The sequence below is a fragment of the Myotis daubentonii genome, chromosome X (genome assembly GCF_963259705.1).
Source record: "Myotis daubentonii chromosome X, mMyoDau2.1, whole genome shotgun sequence".
Lineage (NCBI taxonomy): Eukaryota > Metazoa > Chordata > Mammalia > Chiroptera > Vespertilionidae > Myotis > Myotis daubentonii.
This window is the reverse complement of record NC_081861.1, coordinates 36614391-36630741: the sequence shown is the minus strand read 5'-3', so window position 1 is coordinate 36630741 and position 16351 is coordinate 36614391. Positions and strand designations below refer to the sequence as shown.

Genomic DNA, 16351 nt, shown 5'->3' with positions numbered 1-16351 from the left:
CTCCTATTTTTAAAGTCAACTCATCCTTTAGAATGTGCTATAGAGTCACAAATTTTAGTAATATAATAAGAAGTGTCCTATAAGGGTTCTAGGGTCTTCCCAAACAGATATCCTACCACTGCTTGCTTCAGTTTACTTTCTATTGCTATCACTAAGAATGAAGAGAGAAGAGGATATATCATCAAAGATATCTACATTTTCCTGGCCCTTCTCCATTTTCCCTTCCTGGACAGTGCCATTTCCCAATATTTTGGCCACTTTAGATAAGCACACAGTCAACTCAAGTGTATTAAAGGAATTTCAGGTGTAATTTATGCAATGTAAATTGCAGTACAATCTCAACCTCTCAATAAGACTTTTAATCCATGGGTATCTCGCTCATATCCCGCCCCCCCCCTTTCCTGGAGCTCCTAGTTGTCTCCCTGTTATCTGGTCTTATGGTCCCTCCTCAGCCTATAACTTCAAGGATACTGATTGTGCGAGGTCAGGACTAAACTGGGCCTATTATTTTAACCAACATGTATGTACCTACCATCCAAGGCCCTTAAGTCCCTAAGATCTACTCCCAAGGTTCCTAAGATAGAGCACCTGGGTAGCAGGTTCTTCTTCAAATGAATTCTGCTCTCCCTCCTCTTAGCCATCTGACTTGATTAAGACACCACTCTGTGTTCTAACCATGTTAGGAAATACTTAATAGGACATCAGTAAATTTCTTAGCTGATCTCTCGTCTCTCTCTCTCTTTCTCCCTCCCTCCCTCCCTCTTGTGCTATCACTTTAATCTCCCCTATGGTTTTACTAAAAAGCCCTCACTCAGTCTTTTCCAACTCTAGGTCCCAATATTACCAACCACTGACCCAAGGTCAGCACGTCAAGTTACATCAAGCCCCCCCCCCCTTTCAGGTTAATAGAGGTCTCAGATCCCCTCACCCTTACATGATTTTTTTTTTAAATTGATATCTTAACCAGGAAAGTTATCTGGTCTTATGGTCCACCTTCATTTGCACTCATTTGTGGTATAACTGTTAAAATATTAGAAAGACAACATGATGTAGTAAAAAGATCATGGGCTCTAGAACTAAAAAGATCCAGGTCCAGCCCTGGCCGGCTTGGCTCAGTGGATAGAGCATCAGCCTGCGGACTGAAGGGTCCCAGGTTCGATTCCGGCCAAGGGCACATGCCTGAGTTGTGGGCTGGATCCCCAGTAGGGGGTGTGCGGGAGGCAGCCAATCAATGATTTGTTCTCATCATTGACGTTTCTCTCTCTCTCTCCTTCTCCCTCCCTCTCTGAAATCAATAAAGAAATATATTTTTTTAAAAATAAAATAAATAAAAAATAAATAAATAAATAAAAAGATCCAGGTCCAAACCCTGCCTTACAGGCTGCATAGCCTTAAAAAAAAAAAGTAAAATCATTTCTCTGAGCTTCAATTTTGTGATCTCTACAACTACCATACACAAGTTGCTGTGAGGATTAAGATGAAGTTAAATGTTTAACACAATGACTAGAACATAGGTTTTCCAAAAAATGGCACCTACATTATTACTATTTTCATCACCATCATCATCATCATCATTTTTAGTATTAGAGAAGCTCATGTTCTTACTCCTATTGCCCTACCTTGATCTGGGGTCACCCTTGGATCATTTTTTCTGCCAAGGGTCAGGGTACGTGAGTTAGGGGGCAGGTGAGGGAAATTCTCTTTCTAAGTTTGCTGTCCTAAATCTTGCTTGTAATAATGGGCTGGATAGGCTAAAAGAAATTTCCCAAGAGCAACCAAACATCATCTGCATGAATTCACATTACTAGTAAGAAGCAATGACTTGTAAGAATAATTCATATTACTAAATACCTATGAAGGGAAATATATCCCAATAAAATAAATCAAAAAAATTATTTGGACTTACTAAGCTGATAATTGATGAATACTCAGAGATAGACATAAAATATACTCCTGACACTATCAAAAAATAACAGTTTCCATGAAATGTTATCTATAATCGTTTTCAGTCTTACAAATTTACAGTAAAAGCAATTTTTAAATTGAAATTTGTTTGTAACAAAGTAATGTTTGTAACACAGTCATATTCATAGTGCCTGTTTTGAAAATGAAGTTTAAAAAGGTTTTTTGTTGTTGGTATAAACCAGGATAGTTTTAAGATTGAAAAAAGGCACTACTCATAATTATGCCAGGGAAAACAAAACAAGACTGGGACATATGGTCACCCTATCAATGGTCTGCGCTTTTCATTTCTCACAGAGTCCATACATTTTCACCGGTTTCTGCATTACTGCTGTTATGAAATCTTAAACATCCGAAAGGATCAAGCACCAGGCATTTACATTTGTTAAGATCAAATTCCAGACTCTCAGTAAGACATTTAACTAACCTATCTAATTCCAGGAATTAATGAGCTAAAATAATTCATTCCAGTTTGACAAACTCTTTTAAGTCTTTTTGTTGTTGTTATTCTCCCCACTGTTCCCATAATGGAGGACATTTTCCAAGGAGGTAGCCTTAAGAGAGCAACATGTTGTTGAGACTAACAGTACACAGTAAACATGACTGAACCCCATTAGGGCCTCTACATAAACTTGAAGATTCTGGCAGGCAGGTGTGGAGACCTACTAGTCTTGCAGCCCTAGGAGACAAGCTTTGTAGGTAAGTTCCCTTATTAAACCTGCCACCTACTAATCTTGAGCAGTCGGCCTCTTCAATTTCTCCTTGCCCTCTGTTTAAGGGGCCAATTTGCCAATTCACATGCATATGTGTCTAAACTATATGCAGCCTTCTCTGGATTTGCCCCTTTTCTCTTTTATGTAAATGGAATTATGCTTTTTTTTTAATATTCTGTAAGTTGCTTATTTTGGTCAATATTATTATTTTATATTTACTCATATGGATGCATGTAGCTAAAGAGCATTCATATTCACTGTTGTCTTGTACAGGTCACAGCCCCTCATTATATATTCTTCAGATTTCAGAAAGGTTAAGTCTTATTTTAAACTGAGTATTATAATATCTGGCAACATTTGCTAGTGGATCAAAGTTACAGAAAGCCTAAGACTGATGGGGAAAACTGCTGTTATTTTAATTCAGATCTAAAATTAGAGAAATAAATTTGTAATATATGTTATTTTTTAAATCCATACTTCCCATGAAGAGATACTACCTTTTGTAAAGGAAATAATCCTTATTGGCGAGCACACCTGTGCCTTGTGCCTTTCCCATTCCCTTCTTCTTGCCTCCAGGTACGTTCTCTTAGCCTTTCCCTCTCCTAAGCTCCAAGCAGTCTTTTGCTTCTGTAACTTGTTTCCTGAGCCTTCGCAGCCCAACTGGCTCACTTGTACTACCTCTGTAACTTTCTAAATATACTTTCTCTTATAATTTGGGGAAAAAATATTCCTTTTTTATATTGCATGAATTCTTATTTATCTGAACAAATAGAGAAGGTGCTATTTCCAAAACTGGTTCCTCATCCTCAAAACAAAACGAATTTTGATTATTTTGGCTTTTATTGCTCTTTCTAAAATTAAGAGTAATCAAGAGTACAAAAGCAAAGTATCTCTTGAGTGTCCTAAGTTTGAGATTCTGACATGTATGGCATAAGATTAATTATACTAAATTGGAATAACTCAGACTAACAGCTTCAGAAAACTTGGCTTATTTATTTTAAATGACTTAATTTAGCTCAATTTTATATAAAGATACAATCTTGGAAACTCAAACTATTTGAGTTATAAAATTAGTTTATAAATAGTGATTATACTTACATTTGACTTAGAATATTATACTCTTTATAAAGTAAAAAAAAAAAACAATATAGTCTAGATCTTAAGAAACATTTATACATTGGTAAAATCCTTAGGTTGAAAGGAAACAATTTAACACAGTACATTAATTTACCAAACAGCACTTTACAGGTAAAATAAAAGATTAATACCTACCTAGTATGCAGAATACATCAGCAAGAATGGAAGGCAAATCCTCACGAAATTCCTAATTTTAAAAATATAATTATTCGTAGTAAATACTACAATAACACACCAGCAAGTATTATGGCTTCAGGCTAACACTCTTCAGCAATAAAACTTAAAAACTAACAAAACCTCAACACCAGTATGTTGACAAAAATATTCTTCAAGTTTCATAATATAGAGAAATAAAAAATGGGAGACAATTATGGGAAAACATGGTTAAATGTCTACCATGAAATACCTGATTTTAAAAAAACAACAACACAGAAACCTAAATAAGCACCTCAGGAAATATTAAAGAGCACAAACAAGTAACATTTTTCCAATGAAGTTTCATGTTAGAAACCACTGGAATCTGGGGTACCTCACACCTACCTAAAGCAAGACTGTTAAAATGGTACATTTTTAAGCCAAAACTTTAAATGCTGTGCTTGTGCCTAAGCAACACTGATATATGCAAAAATCATAGTGGTAACAGAAATCTAAAAAATACAAAAACAATTACAAGCTATTGTTCAATAACTCAAGATTCTCTGAAGATGAAAATAATTACCAAAAATCCATCTTTATTTTCCTTATGCACTGATGCCTGTAGCATTTGGAGAAACTGGCCCAAAATTCTCCACTCATTTCTGCATGAAAACTTCAGCACTTCCCGCTCCCCTGCCCAATTTTAGAGCCATTTTCCATTAATACGGATCACAGTTCAACTATTGCAATTAGTTTGCTGGCATGATAGCAACCCTAAAATTAACCTATTTTCAGAGACTAAAGGAAAGAAATTTCATTCTAAAGAACAAACTGACATCTGTAAGAGATTTGCAAGATATGTTTCTGTGGCTAAGATATGGGATAGTGAGAATGAGACTATGAGGAAGCCATGACAAAGATAATCCAGCTGCAGAAGTATCAATCCTATATAATAAAAGCCTAGGTGGCATCACACCCTTGCACGATGCCCTCGTGCGACGCCCTCACATGATGTCATCACAAGATGTCTATCACAAGATGCCCACTACAACATGACTGGCAGGGGAGGGCAGTTGTGGGTGAGATCAGGCCAGCAGGGTAGGGCAGTTGGGGGTGACCAGACCGTCAGGGGAGGGCAGTTGGGGGCAACCAGGCCGGCAGGGGAGAGGGCAGTTGGGTGTGATCAGGTTGGCAGGGGAGGGCAGTTGAGGGCAATTGGGCCAGCATGGGAGGGCAGTTGGGGGCGATCAGGCTGGCAGGGGAGGGCAGTTGGGGGCAAAATCAGGCCGGCAGGGGAGCATTTAGGGGGGCAATCAGGGTGGCAGGCAGGCAAGGAGTTAGGAGCCAGCAGTCCCGGATTGTGAGAGGGATGCCCGACTACCAGCAGTCGCACATCCCCCAAGGCGTCCCAGGTTGGAGAGGGTGCAGGCCGGGCTGAGGGACACCCCCCCCTTCCCATGCACAAATTTTGTGCACTGGGCTTCTAGTCCTATCTAATAAAAGAGAAGCATGGTAATTAGCATACGACCGCTACCCTTCCCATTGGCTAATCAGGGCGATATGCAAATTAACTGCCAGCCAAGATGGCTGCCGGCAGCCAGGCAGCTTAAAGCGAACATGAGGCTTGCTTGCTTCAGTAACGGAGGACTCCAACGTTCCCCGCCTGCAGGTGCCTGCCTCTGAGCTCCTGAAGCAGCAGCTCCAAAAGATGCAATGTTTCAATTATAGAAGCTAAACGATGGCAGTTAATTTGCATATACAAGCTGCGAGCTAAGACTGACGACATGGAGGCCAAGCGGTACAGAAGGGAGCCAAGTAGAGGCCCCGAGGACAGAAACGGAGCCCCAGCGGCTGTGAGCGGGAGGGGCAGTGGCTTGGGGGGGAAGGGGCAGCAGCTGGGAGCGGGGAGGGAAATCCCAGCCACAGCCACTGGGAGCGGGAGGGCAATCCAAGCCCCAGCAACTGGGATCAGGAGGGCAAGCCCAGCCCCAGCTACTGGGAGCAGGAGGGCAAGCCCAGCCCCAGCAACTGGGAGCAGGAGGGCAAGCCCAGCCCCAGCCACTGGGATCAGAAGGGCAAGCCCAGCCCCAGCAACTGGGAGTGGGAGGGCAAGCCCAGCCCCAGTGACTGGGATTGGAAGGGCAAGCCCAGCCCCAGGGACTGGGATCGGGAGGGCAGGCCCAACCACTGTGGCTTGGGAGCATAAGGGCCAGGGCTTGAAGCGGGAGCGAAGCCCGCCTCAGCGAGTTTTGCTCCCTTCTCTGCTTTGCTCCAGCCACAGGAAGCTCTATTCTTGCAGGAATATTCCTGCAATGGGCCTCTAGTATATATATAAAGAAGAAATATGGAAAATTAGGCCAGGACGCCATAATGGGTCACGACCCGGACAGGAGGAGGTTGTCCGCGCAGGTGAGGCCTGGAGCAGAAACAGGGGCCAGTGAGCCACTGTACCTTGGTTCAGGTCGGCCCCCAGAGCTGGAGCAGACACAGGCACTGACAGGGGGGCCAGTCCACAGCCTCCGTGGCCGAGTGCAGGCCTGGACAGGAGACGGAGACGGTGGGCCTGCCTCCCGCGGAAGCAGCACGGCTCCCTCCCGCCTCCCGGGCAATCGGCGCGGGTCCATCAGGGCTCCCATGGACGCCAGCAGCTCACTTCCGCCTCCTGCAGAAGCCGCACAGCTCCCCTGGAAGCAGCGCAGCTCCAGGCGGTGCACTGTGGTTCCCGCCGGCTCCAGCAGAAGCAGCGGGCAGCCTACTGCGTGCGCTATCACGTGATGGGCTACTTGTATATATATAAAATCACTAAAGACTCAAAGGAAAGGGGAAGGTAAGAACCAAAAACACATTAAATTCTCTTGGACTATTCATTTTCAATAAAGTATTAGGCTCAGTTTCCATAACCACACTAAACCCTACAATGATGCCCAATTTACAGAATGAAATAAACTTAATTGTAGACCAGACTTTAGTCTCAACTTTCTTAAGGGCTATGAACTTTGGCTATGTCTACTTAAATGAAAGTACTCGAGCTACCTGAAAACCAGAAATACAGAGCAAGACAAGAGTTTTCAAAGATGAAATATTAGTTAAGAAACAGACTATTCCAACTTGACTTAGGGTGGTAAACAAACTATACAGTGTTATATAGAGTTGTGCACCTGAAACCTGTATAATTTTATTAACCAGTGTCACCCCAATAAATTCCAAAAAAAAGAGAGAGAGAGAAAGAAATAGACTACTCCAACATAGCTAATGATGCTATTATCAGACAGACAGTTTAGGGATAAAAGAGAAACTCATTAAAGCCCTACTGCTCAAATACGTATCAATATGACAGGGGGAGATCACAACAGCTAAACATAGAAGTTCTTTAAGACTATCCCCGGGGAGAACCAAGATAGCGGCATAGGTAAATGCCACCTCCCACAACCACATCAAAATTACATTTACAATACTGAACCAGCATTCAGAACTGCCTGAAAGCTGGCTGAATGGAAGTCCTACAACTAGAGAAGAAGAAAGCACATTGAGACTGGTAGGAGGGGCAGAGGCATGGAACGGGGTGGGCTGGCACCCAGGTGTGCTGTTTTTTAAATCTGGAGATTGTCTTGGCAGAGGCTGCCTACAAGGAGCAAAGGGGCCCAGCCCCACACCAGACCCTCAGCCCAGGGTTCCAGAGCTGGGAAGAAAAGTCCCCCTAACTACAGGCAGTAAAAAGCAGTAGGGATGATAGCTAAGTGATACTGAGGCTGCTGGAGACCTAACTGTTCCTTTTAAAGGACCAGCACACAAACTTATTCGGCCTCGATACCTCCAAGCTCCAGGACTGGGTGGCTTTTGGGGACCCAGAAACATATCTGGAGGAACTGGACTGTCTGACATCGGGGCAGGAACTCGGGGTGGCTTTCTCCCAGACAAGAGTGCTAGCAGGGATCACTGTTCTTGTGCTGAAATCTCCCCTATCATAGAGCTGACGGACAGAGTCTATATCTGACTCTTCATCAGCCTGGCTAACACTGTGTGCTCCACCCTGGTGATTCCTTGAGATCCCGCCCTATCCAATTTGCAGTCCCACCCAAGCTCTTTGCAGCAGCTTTTCCATAAGAATGGCCTTTCCTGGCTCAGACTTCAGACTTTGCTAAAATCTCTCAAACTGCAGCTGGTGTCAGCGTGCCCCATACCTATCAATAAAAGGCCCAGACCCAGCAATAGCACCAGCCTGCCTTGCTTCACAGCTGGGCCTCATCTGGGCACTTTCAAGCATAATACAAATAGCAGCCATCTGCAGATCTCTCTGTAGCTCCTGCCAGGTAGCCCCAGACAGTGGCTGACCAGAGCCAGTGCACCCAGTGAACAGTTTCAGATCATAATAGATTACAAATCCACACATCCACAAGAGACACACTCAAGAGGCAGATTCAGTGAGCACCAAAGCCCCACAAGGTGTTTCCTACATAGCAGCTCTCCCACTGTAGTCACAGCTGGTCCTCACAGCCAATTGGCCTAGAGATCAATTCCTCCCAGTGACACTAACAGCAATAAAGGCTCAACTACAAGACGGTGTACACAGAGGTACACCTAGAATGCCCAGCCCAGGTGACTGGGGAGGCTGAGCCACTGGGCCTTACAGGACACCTAATACACAAGGCCACTCTATCAATTCCAGGAGACATAACAACTCTACCTATACACAGAAACAAACAGGGAATCAACCAAAATGCAGAGACATAAAAACATGTCACGAATGAAAGAAATGGAAGCAAGCAAACTACTAGATACAGAGTTCAAAACCATGGTTATAAGGTTACTCAAAGATTTTCATGAGACCTTAAGGGACTTAGTGAGAATTTCAAGGATCCTAGTGAGAATGTCAAAGACATGAAAAAGGACCAGTCAGAAATTAAGCACACACTAACTGAAATAAAGAATAATTTACAGCCCTGGCTGGTTTGGCTAAGTAGATAAAGCGTCAGCTTACAGACTGAAGAGTCCTGGGTTCGATTCCAGTCAAAAGCACATGCCCAGGTTGCAGGCTCAATGCCCAGTGGAGGGTGTGCAAGAGGCAGATGATCAATGATTCTGTCTCATCTTTGATGTTTCTATCTCTCTCTCCCTCTCCCTTTCTCTCTGAAATCAACAAAAATACATTTAAAAATATAATTTACAGGGTTTCAACAGTAGATGATTCCAAGAATCAAATCGATTTGGAATATGAGGAAGTAAAAAACACCCAGTTAGAATAGCAAAAGGAAAAAAGAATCCAAAAATATGAAGATAGTGTAAGGAGCCTCTGGGACTTCAAGCTTATCAACATTCACATTATGGAGGTGGCAGAAGGAGAAGAGAGAGAGCAAAATATTGAAAACCTACCTGAAGAAATGACAGAAAACTTCCCCTACCTGGTAAAAGAAATAGACTTACAAGTCCAAAAAGCAGAGTCCCAAACAAGAGGAACCCAAACAAGTCCAAAAAGCAGAGTCCCAAACAAGAGGAACCCACACCAAGACACATCATAATTAAAATGCCAAGGATTAAAAACAAAGAGAGAATCTTAAAAGCAGCAAGAGAAAAACAGTTAGATACCTACAAGGGAGTGCCCATACGACTGTCAGCTGATTTCTCAACAGAAACTTTGCAGGCAAGAAATATTCACAGTGATGAACAGCAAGGACCTACAACCAAGATTACTCTACCCAGCAAAGCTATCATTTAGAATTGAAGATCAGATAAAGATCTTCATAAACAAGAAAAAGCTAACAGAATTCATCACCACCAAACCAGTATTATATGAAATGTTGAAGGGTATTCTTTCAGAAGTGGAAGAAGAAAAAGATAAAAATATGAACAATAAAATAGCAATAAATACATATCTATTAACAACTGAATTTAAAAATCAAGATAAAAGAACAAGAAATATAATGAACAAAATAAACTGGTGAATAAAATAAAATCAGAAGCATGGAAACATGGAACACACTGACAAATCTCAGAGGAAAGTGAGGAGGGAAGTGGGAAGAGATTAAGCAAAGATCTTACCTATGGACACAGAAAATAGGGTGGTGAAGGTCTGGAGAGGGACAGGGCAGGAACCGGGAGGAGGGGTGGCAATGGGGGTGGGGGGAGGGGAATATCTGTAATACTCTCAACAATAAAGACTTAAAAAGCTTAAAAAAAAAAACTATCCCCAGAAAAGCACAAAAAAAATCATACAAAGCAGATTACCTATCCTAACAGAAAGAGAGTAGAAGCTTAAGGCAGCACAAGGGAAATTTGCACTAATATCAAAAAGCTCCAGGTCCTATCTCAATAATGCTTATTATTAAAGGTGTTCTCAACTGGACAGAGGATTTTACTTAAATAAGTTTAAAATCCAGTCTAGCAGAATAATACACCACTTGTAAAAATTCAAACTTAACTACTGGTTTACAATAAACACCCTAACACCCTTAAAATTTCAGAGCTCATCTTTCTTTCTTTTTTTTTAATAAATAATAATCTTGTTCCGCATTATTTATTTCTTAAGTTAGAGTTTACACCAAGTCCAGCCAGAATATAAGGGGCACACAGCTGTGCCCATAGAGCTCATCTTTCAATTCAAATACCAAACCACCATGAAAAGCATATAGACTGAATCTAACTTAAATCCTATCCTATATAATAAAAGCCTAACATGCTAATTGTCTGGCTGTTCATTCGAACATTTGACCAGTTGCTATGATGCACACTGACCACCAGGGGACAGAAGCTCCAACCAGTAGGTTAGCTTGCTGCTGGGGTCTGGCCAATTGGAACTGGGCGAGATGGGCCAGACACACCCTGGAGTCCTCCTGTGGTCCCTCTCCGACCCTGATGGCACACCAGTGGAGTCCCTCAGCCTGGCTTGCACCCTCTCGCAATCCAGAACCCCTTGCGGGATGTCAGAGAGCTGGTTTTGGCCCGATCCCTGCAGGCCAGGCCAAGGGACCCCACCGGTGCACGGTCCTCTAGTTCTCTAATAAACAGCCTGACCAGTGTAGCTCAGTAGTTAAGTGTCAACCTATGAACCAGGAGGTCATGGTCTGATTCCCGATCAGGGCATATGTCCAGGTTGCGGGCTTCATCCCCAATGTGGGGTGTGCAGGAGGCAGCCAATCAATGATTCTCTCTCATCGCTGATGTTTCTATCTCTCCCACCCCCTTTCTCTATGAAATCAATATTTTTTTTAATTCCCTAATAAGTGAAACAGATGCCCAGCCAGGGTGGCTCAGTGGTTGAGCATAGACCCATAAACCATGAGGTCACAGTGTGATTCCTGGTCAGGGCACATGCCTGGGTTGTAGGCTAGAACCCCAGTAGGGGGCATGCAGAAGGCAGCAGATCAATGATTCTCTCTCATTATTGATGTTTCTATCTCTCTCTCCCTCTCCCTTCCTCTCTCTGAAATCAACAAAAACATATTTTTAAAAAAGAGTAAAACAGAATAATCACATAAAGTTTAGGAAAAAATCTAGTTAACATATTCTAAAACCAGTAAACACATGAAAATTGGCATCAAGTAAACATTAGAGCTATGCAGCCTCAATTTAAAATAATTAAATTCTCAATTTAAAAATATAATTTCTAAACATAACCACAAACAAAAGAAAATGCTTTGATATGCTATATTGGGAGAAAAATATTCCTGGTCAAATTATTTTTTATAGTACCCTTTTAAATTAACTATATCTTGATTTCATTACAATGCCGGGGTTTTGTTTTGTGTGTGTGTGTGTGTGTGTGTGTGTGTGTGTGTGTGTGTTTTTGCCCTCCCATCTTACATAACATTTTTTGCTTTACTCACAACCAGACAAAAAGATTAAAATATCTTTATTTGTCTAGCAACAATGACTTACCAACATTACCTTAAAGCATTTCATTTTTGAAATGCAAATTATACACTTCAAAGATGTTTGTATCAAATGCAAAAGAAATAGGCAACAATTATTACATTAAAAAGCATATACATACTTACATTAATGTCATTAAAAACATTAGATGCCTGTTCATGCTTTAGGTTCCCTTTAATGACATGGTATGATAATTCATAGAGAACTTGCTGGAAATCTGTTGACCATAAAAGAAAGAATGTAAGTACACAGAATGTAAGAAAAGCAGAATCTCTGGGGAAGACGTATATTATTTCCTACTTTTCAGATTTATCATAAACATCAACAATAAGAAAAAGTATACTTCTAATGCTTTAGCATATTTTTCCTTTTATTTTCACAAAAACACAATACTAAAAGAGTAGGAAAAAGTTAATGTTGGCTCCACTACTATAACATAATTACTACTTGATAATTTCCTTCCAATATGTCTATATATTTTACATATTTGCATTTACAGTGCTCATCATTTCATATTCTGATATCCCCCACTTTTAAAAGCATTTTCTCAAAATCCAAAGCCTCTAAAATTATTTTCATTTTCAGTGACTTCACAGAATGCCAGAAAGTGTATATAAACTAAATTAACCATTCCTCTCAGAAGCAAATTTCACAGATTTTTAAAAAACACTGGGTATATCTGCTACTAATGGCAGATTTTGTAATCAAAGAAAACACGATAATTTCAAAAGAAACATCAAAAGTGCTTTATTCAAAGTAATGTCCATTACTAGCTACACATTTCCCCCATCTTTCAGGTAATTTGTGAATATCATCCCAATAGAACGTTTCTTGTTTTGAGGCAAACCATTCAGAGACCCAATTTTCCACTTCTTCCTACGTTTTGAAGGGCTGCTCAGAAAGTGCATGTGTCATTGATCAGAACAGGTGATAATCTGAAGGAGCAAGGCCTGATGAATACAGGGGGTGGGTTAATCCTTCCCAGAAAGACCTTTCAACGTGTCTTTAACTGGTTTTGAAGTGTGTGATGGTGCATCATCATGAAGCCAAAATTACTTTGCCGTGTCTTCTGGCCCATTCTGGTCGTTTCATGATCAAAGAGTGGTTCAAACTGATTATTTGTTGTCGGTAGCGATCAGTATTAATGGTTTCACCTGGTTTTAGAAGCTCATAATACACCACACCTTCCTGATCCCACCAAACGCAGAGCATTGTCTTCTTCCCGAAGCAATTAGGCCTTGTGTTGATGTTGATGGTTAACCTGGATCAACCCATGATTTTGTGCATTTGGGATTCTCAAAATAAATCCACTTTTCATCGCCAGTCACAATTCCATGCAAAAAAGACTTTCGTGCCGTTGAAGCAACAGATTACTGATGACTTTTCGGTTTTCCACTTGTCTTTCGTTCAGTTGATGTGGCACCCATTTTCCTTCCTTTAAAATCTTTCCCATTGCTTGGAAACAATTGGAAATTGTTTGCTGAGAAAAGTTTAATCTTTCTGCAAGTTGTTTTTCAGTTTGACACACATCTTCAACCAATAATGCTTGTAATTGTTGGTCTTCAAACTTTTTTGGTTGACCTGGACGTTCTTTGTCTCTCACATCAAAATCATCACTTTTAAAACGTTTAAACCAGTGTTCACAAGTATCTTGAGATGGAGCATGTTCACCATAAGCTTCCCGAAGTATACGATAACTTTCAGCAGCACTTTACTTCAAAATAAAGTAATGAGCCCTAACCAGTTTGGCTCAGTGGATAGAGCGTCAGCCTGCAGACTCAAGGGTCCCGGGTTCGATTGGGTCAAGGGCATGTGCCTTGGTTGCAGACACATCCCCAGTGGAGAGTGTGCAGGAGGCAGCTGATCGATGTTTCTCTCTGTTTCTCTCTCATCGATGTTCTAACCCTCTATCCCTCTCCCTTCCTCTCTGTAAAAAATCAATAAAATCTATTAAAAAAATAAATAAGTAAAAAAAAATAATGAATTAAAACTTCCCACAAATGCTCTTTTTTTGGCACGAAATTCAACATTTTTTAAAATATATTTTATTGGTTTTTTACAGAGAGGAAGGGAGAGGAATAGAGAGTTAGAAACATCGATGAGAGAGAAACATCGATCAGCTGCCTCCTGCACACTCCCTACTGGGGATGTGCCCGCAACCAAGGTACATGCCCTTGACCGGAATCGAACCTGGGACCCGAGTCTGCAGGCTGACGCTCTATCCACTGAGCCAAACCGGTTAGGGCGAAATTTGACATTTTTAAGAGTAAAAATATCTATGATGTCAACACCTTCAGCAAATTTGACATATGAAGTTTTGAAGCTTGTTGTCAATACAACAAAATAGCATACATCTCAAAGCGCATATATATTAACATATGTGTAACTCCATCTATTGAAAAAAATCCGCATTATGAACTGGTTCACCTAGTATATTCAAATTATTGTCAATTCAATCTCAGGACTGCACTGACAATAGGTAAGGAACAGCAATAAATATAAAATTGAGTTTTATCCATGCCCTACTATCAGAAATTTCTCCCCAAAATCTCTTTTTCCTATTTCCATCAGAATTTAAACTAAAATAATTGCATATGTACATACATACATACATAAAATAGCAGTTCTATGATAACTGTCAACCCCAAGAAGTCTCACTCACTAGTAATTAGCATAGCCCCCTTTCCTAAAGAAAAACATTTGGGGGGGGGGGAGTTAATGGGCAAGTGAATACTTCCTCCTTCCAGCTATCTTTTTTTTCTTGAGTCCCATATACTAAAACTTTTTATTTTCTTCCTCTCATTAAAAGCAGGGATACCAAGAGTTCTAAAAATATTAATGTAAAACAAAGTCAATTAATAATCTCCTTTTGAAGGGAATCAAAACTCTTTCGAGGCAAAATTGCAAGGAAAAAAATCAAATATTTAGCCCTGGCCAGTTTTGCTCAGCGGTTAGAATGTCAGCCTGCACATCAAAGGGCCATGAGTTCGATTCCCATCAAGGGCACATACGTCAGTTGCAGGCTAGATCCCCAGTCAGTTGCATGTGGGAGGCAACAAATCAATGTGTCTCTTTCACATCGATGTTTCTCTCTCCCTCTCACTACCCCCCCACCCCCTTCTACTCTATCTAAAAGCAACAAAAATATCCTCAGTTAAGAATTTAAAAAAATAATAATCAAATATTTAAAAAGCTTCTCCTTTGGTCTGACTACTGGTCACAAAAAAGGAATATAATAGAAATAAAAACTTTTACCAATCCCCCTTTAAACAATGAAAATATTATTTTACAATGAAATAAAACTGCACACTGAGTTATTTGTTAAAGAAATATAACCAGATTATCCTAATTCCTTGTGAAGCCACATTTAAATATATTTACCTTTTATTAAACATATTTACTTTTTTATTATATATAGTCTACCTTTTGCACAAATATGGTTTCATTGTGCTTATAATAAACTATAAAAATTAAAATGCAAAGAAAAATTTTCTATTTATTAGTATGGTAGGATTATGGGGTCAATTTCAGCTTTCACTTTCTACTAATAAAATGTTTTCACAACAAATAATACTCATTTAAAGTTACCTAGACAGTTAAATTATTTTTAAAAAGCAATCACTCTTACAAGGACAAAACAGCTGAGCATACACCAAATTCCCATAAGAATATGGGCTCATGGGGCTGAGGGAGTTCCAATCTTAATCACAGAAGATTAAAATAGAAAGCAAATAGCTCAGGTCATTTTTCTGATATTAAGTTACATAAAAACAATCACAATGTAATCCAAAAGTAGCAAAAAAAAGGTCCCCAATTCACAAGTTATTTAAATGCCCATTTAAGTGGTTAGGAACTCCTATTGTATTTTATCTATAAAAACAGTAAGTGGTGCCTTAATACTACCAGGTTAGCCCCAACAAAGTCCTGCAAAACCTACACTAAAGTTGAAAAACTACATTTACAATGGGGAGGAAAACTTACAACCCTTATACTAAAAATAATAAGTAAAAGACTTAAGAATAGCCACAAGTAAAAGGGACTTATATTAGATGTTAACTGTGGGATCTGAACATTGAAGACACCAGTTCTTGGTTATGTGGAGTATCACTAGAACTAGTCATGTTGATCAGCCATCATTATAACGTTATTTTACTGGGGGAAGGGACTTATAAAAAGAACAAGGTGAAGTAGTGTGTGCAAGGGAAACTGCCTGCCTGAAATGAAATCATTCAAGGGAGGGGCAGAAGGGGAAAGGGCAGAGGAAAACACTACACACACTCAATCCCCTCAGATCAGCGGTTCTCAACCTGTGGGACGCCTAAGACCATCGGAAAACACATATATAATTACATATTGTTTTTGTGATTAATCACTATGCTTTAATTATTTTCAATTTGTAACAATGAAATTGGGGGTCACCACAACATGAGGAACTGTATTAAAGGGTCGCAGCATTAGGAAGGTTAAGAACCACTGCCTTAGATAGAACAAAAGAAATTCTGAAGAAATTACAGTTTCCTGCATGGACTACCTACTGG

General features: G+C 40.4%; 1 protein-coding gene across 15 annotated transcripts in view; it reads right to left on the bottom strand.

Moving 5' to 3' along the window:
* The window catches only part of THOC2 (THO complex subunit 2), a 120902-nt gene that overhangs the window by 85089 nt on the left and 19462 nt on the right, over window positions 1-16351 (bottom strand). For all 15 annotated transcript variants that reach the window (XR_009450606.1, XR_009450607.1, XM_059679258.1 and 12 more), the window contains exons 3-4: window positions 11939-12030; window positions 3948-3999 (exon numbers count right to left, since the gene is read on the bottom strand). Coding sequence is in view for 13 of the 15 variants with exons in the window: in XM_059679258.1 (XP_059535241.1) it covers window positions 3948-3999; window positions 11939-12030 (144 nt within the window). In the remaining 2 variants the exon portion in view is untranslated. The remainder of the gene's footprint in view (window positions 1-3947; window positions 4000-11938; window positions 12031-16351) is intronic.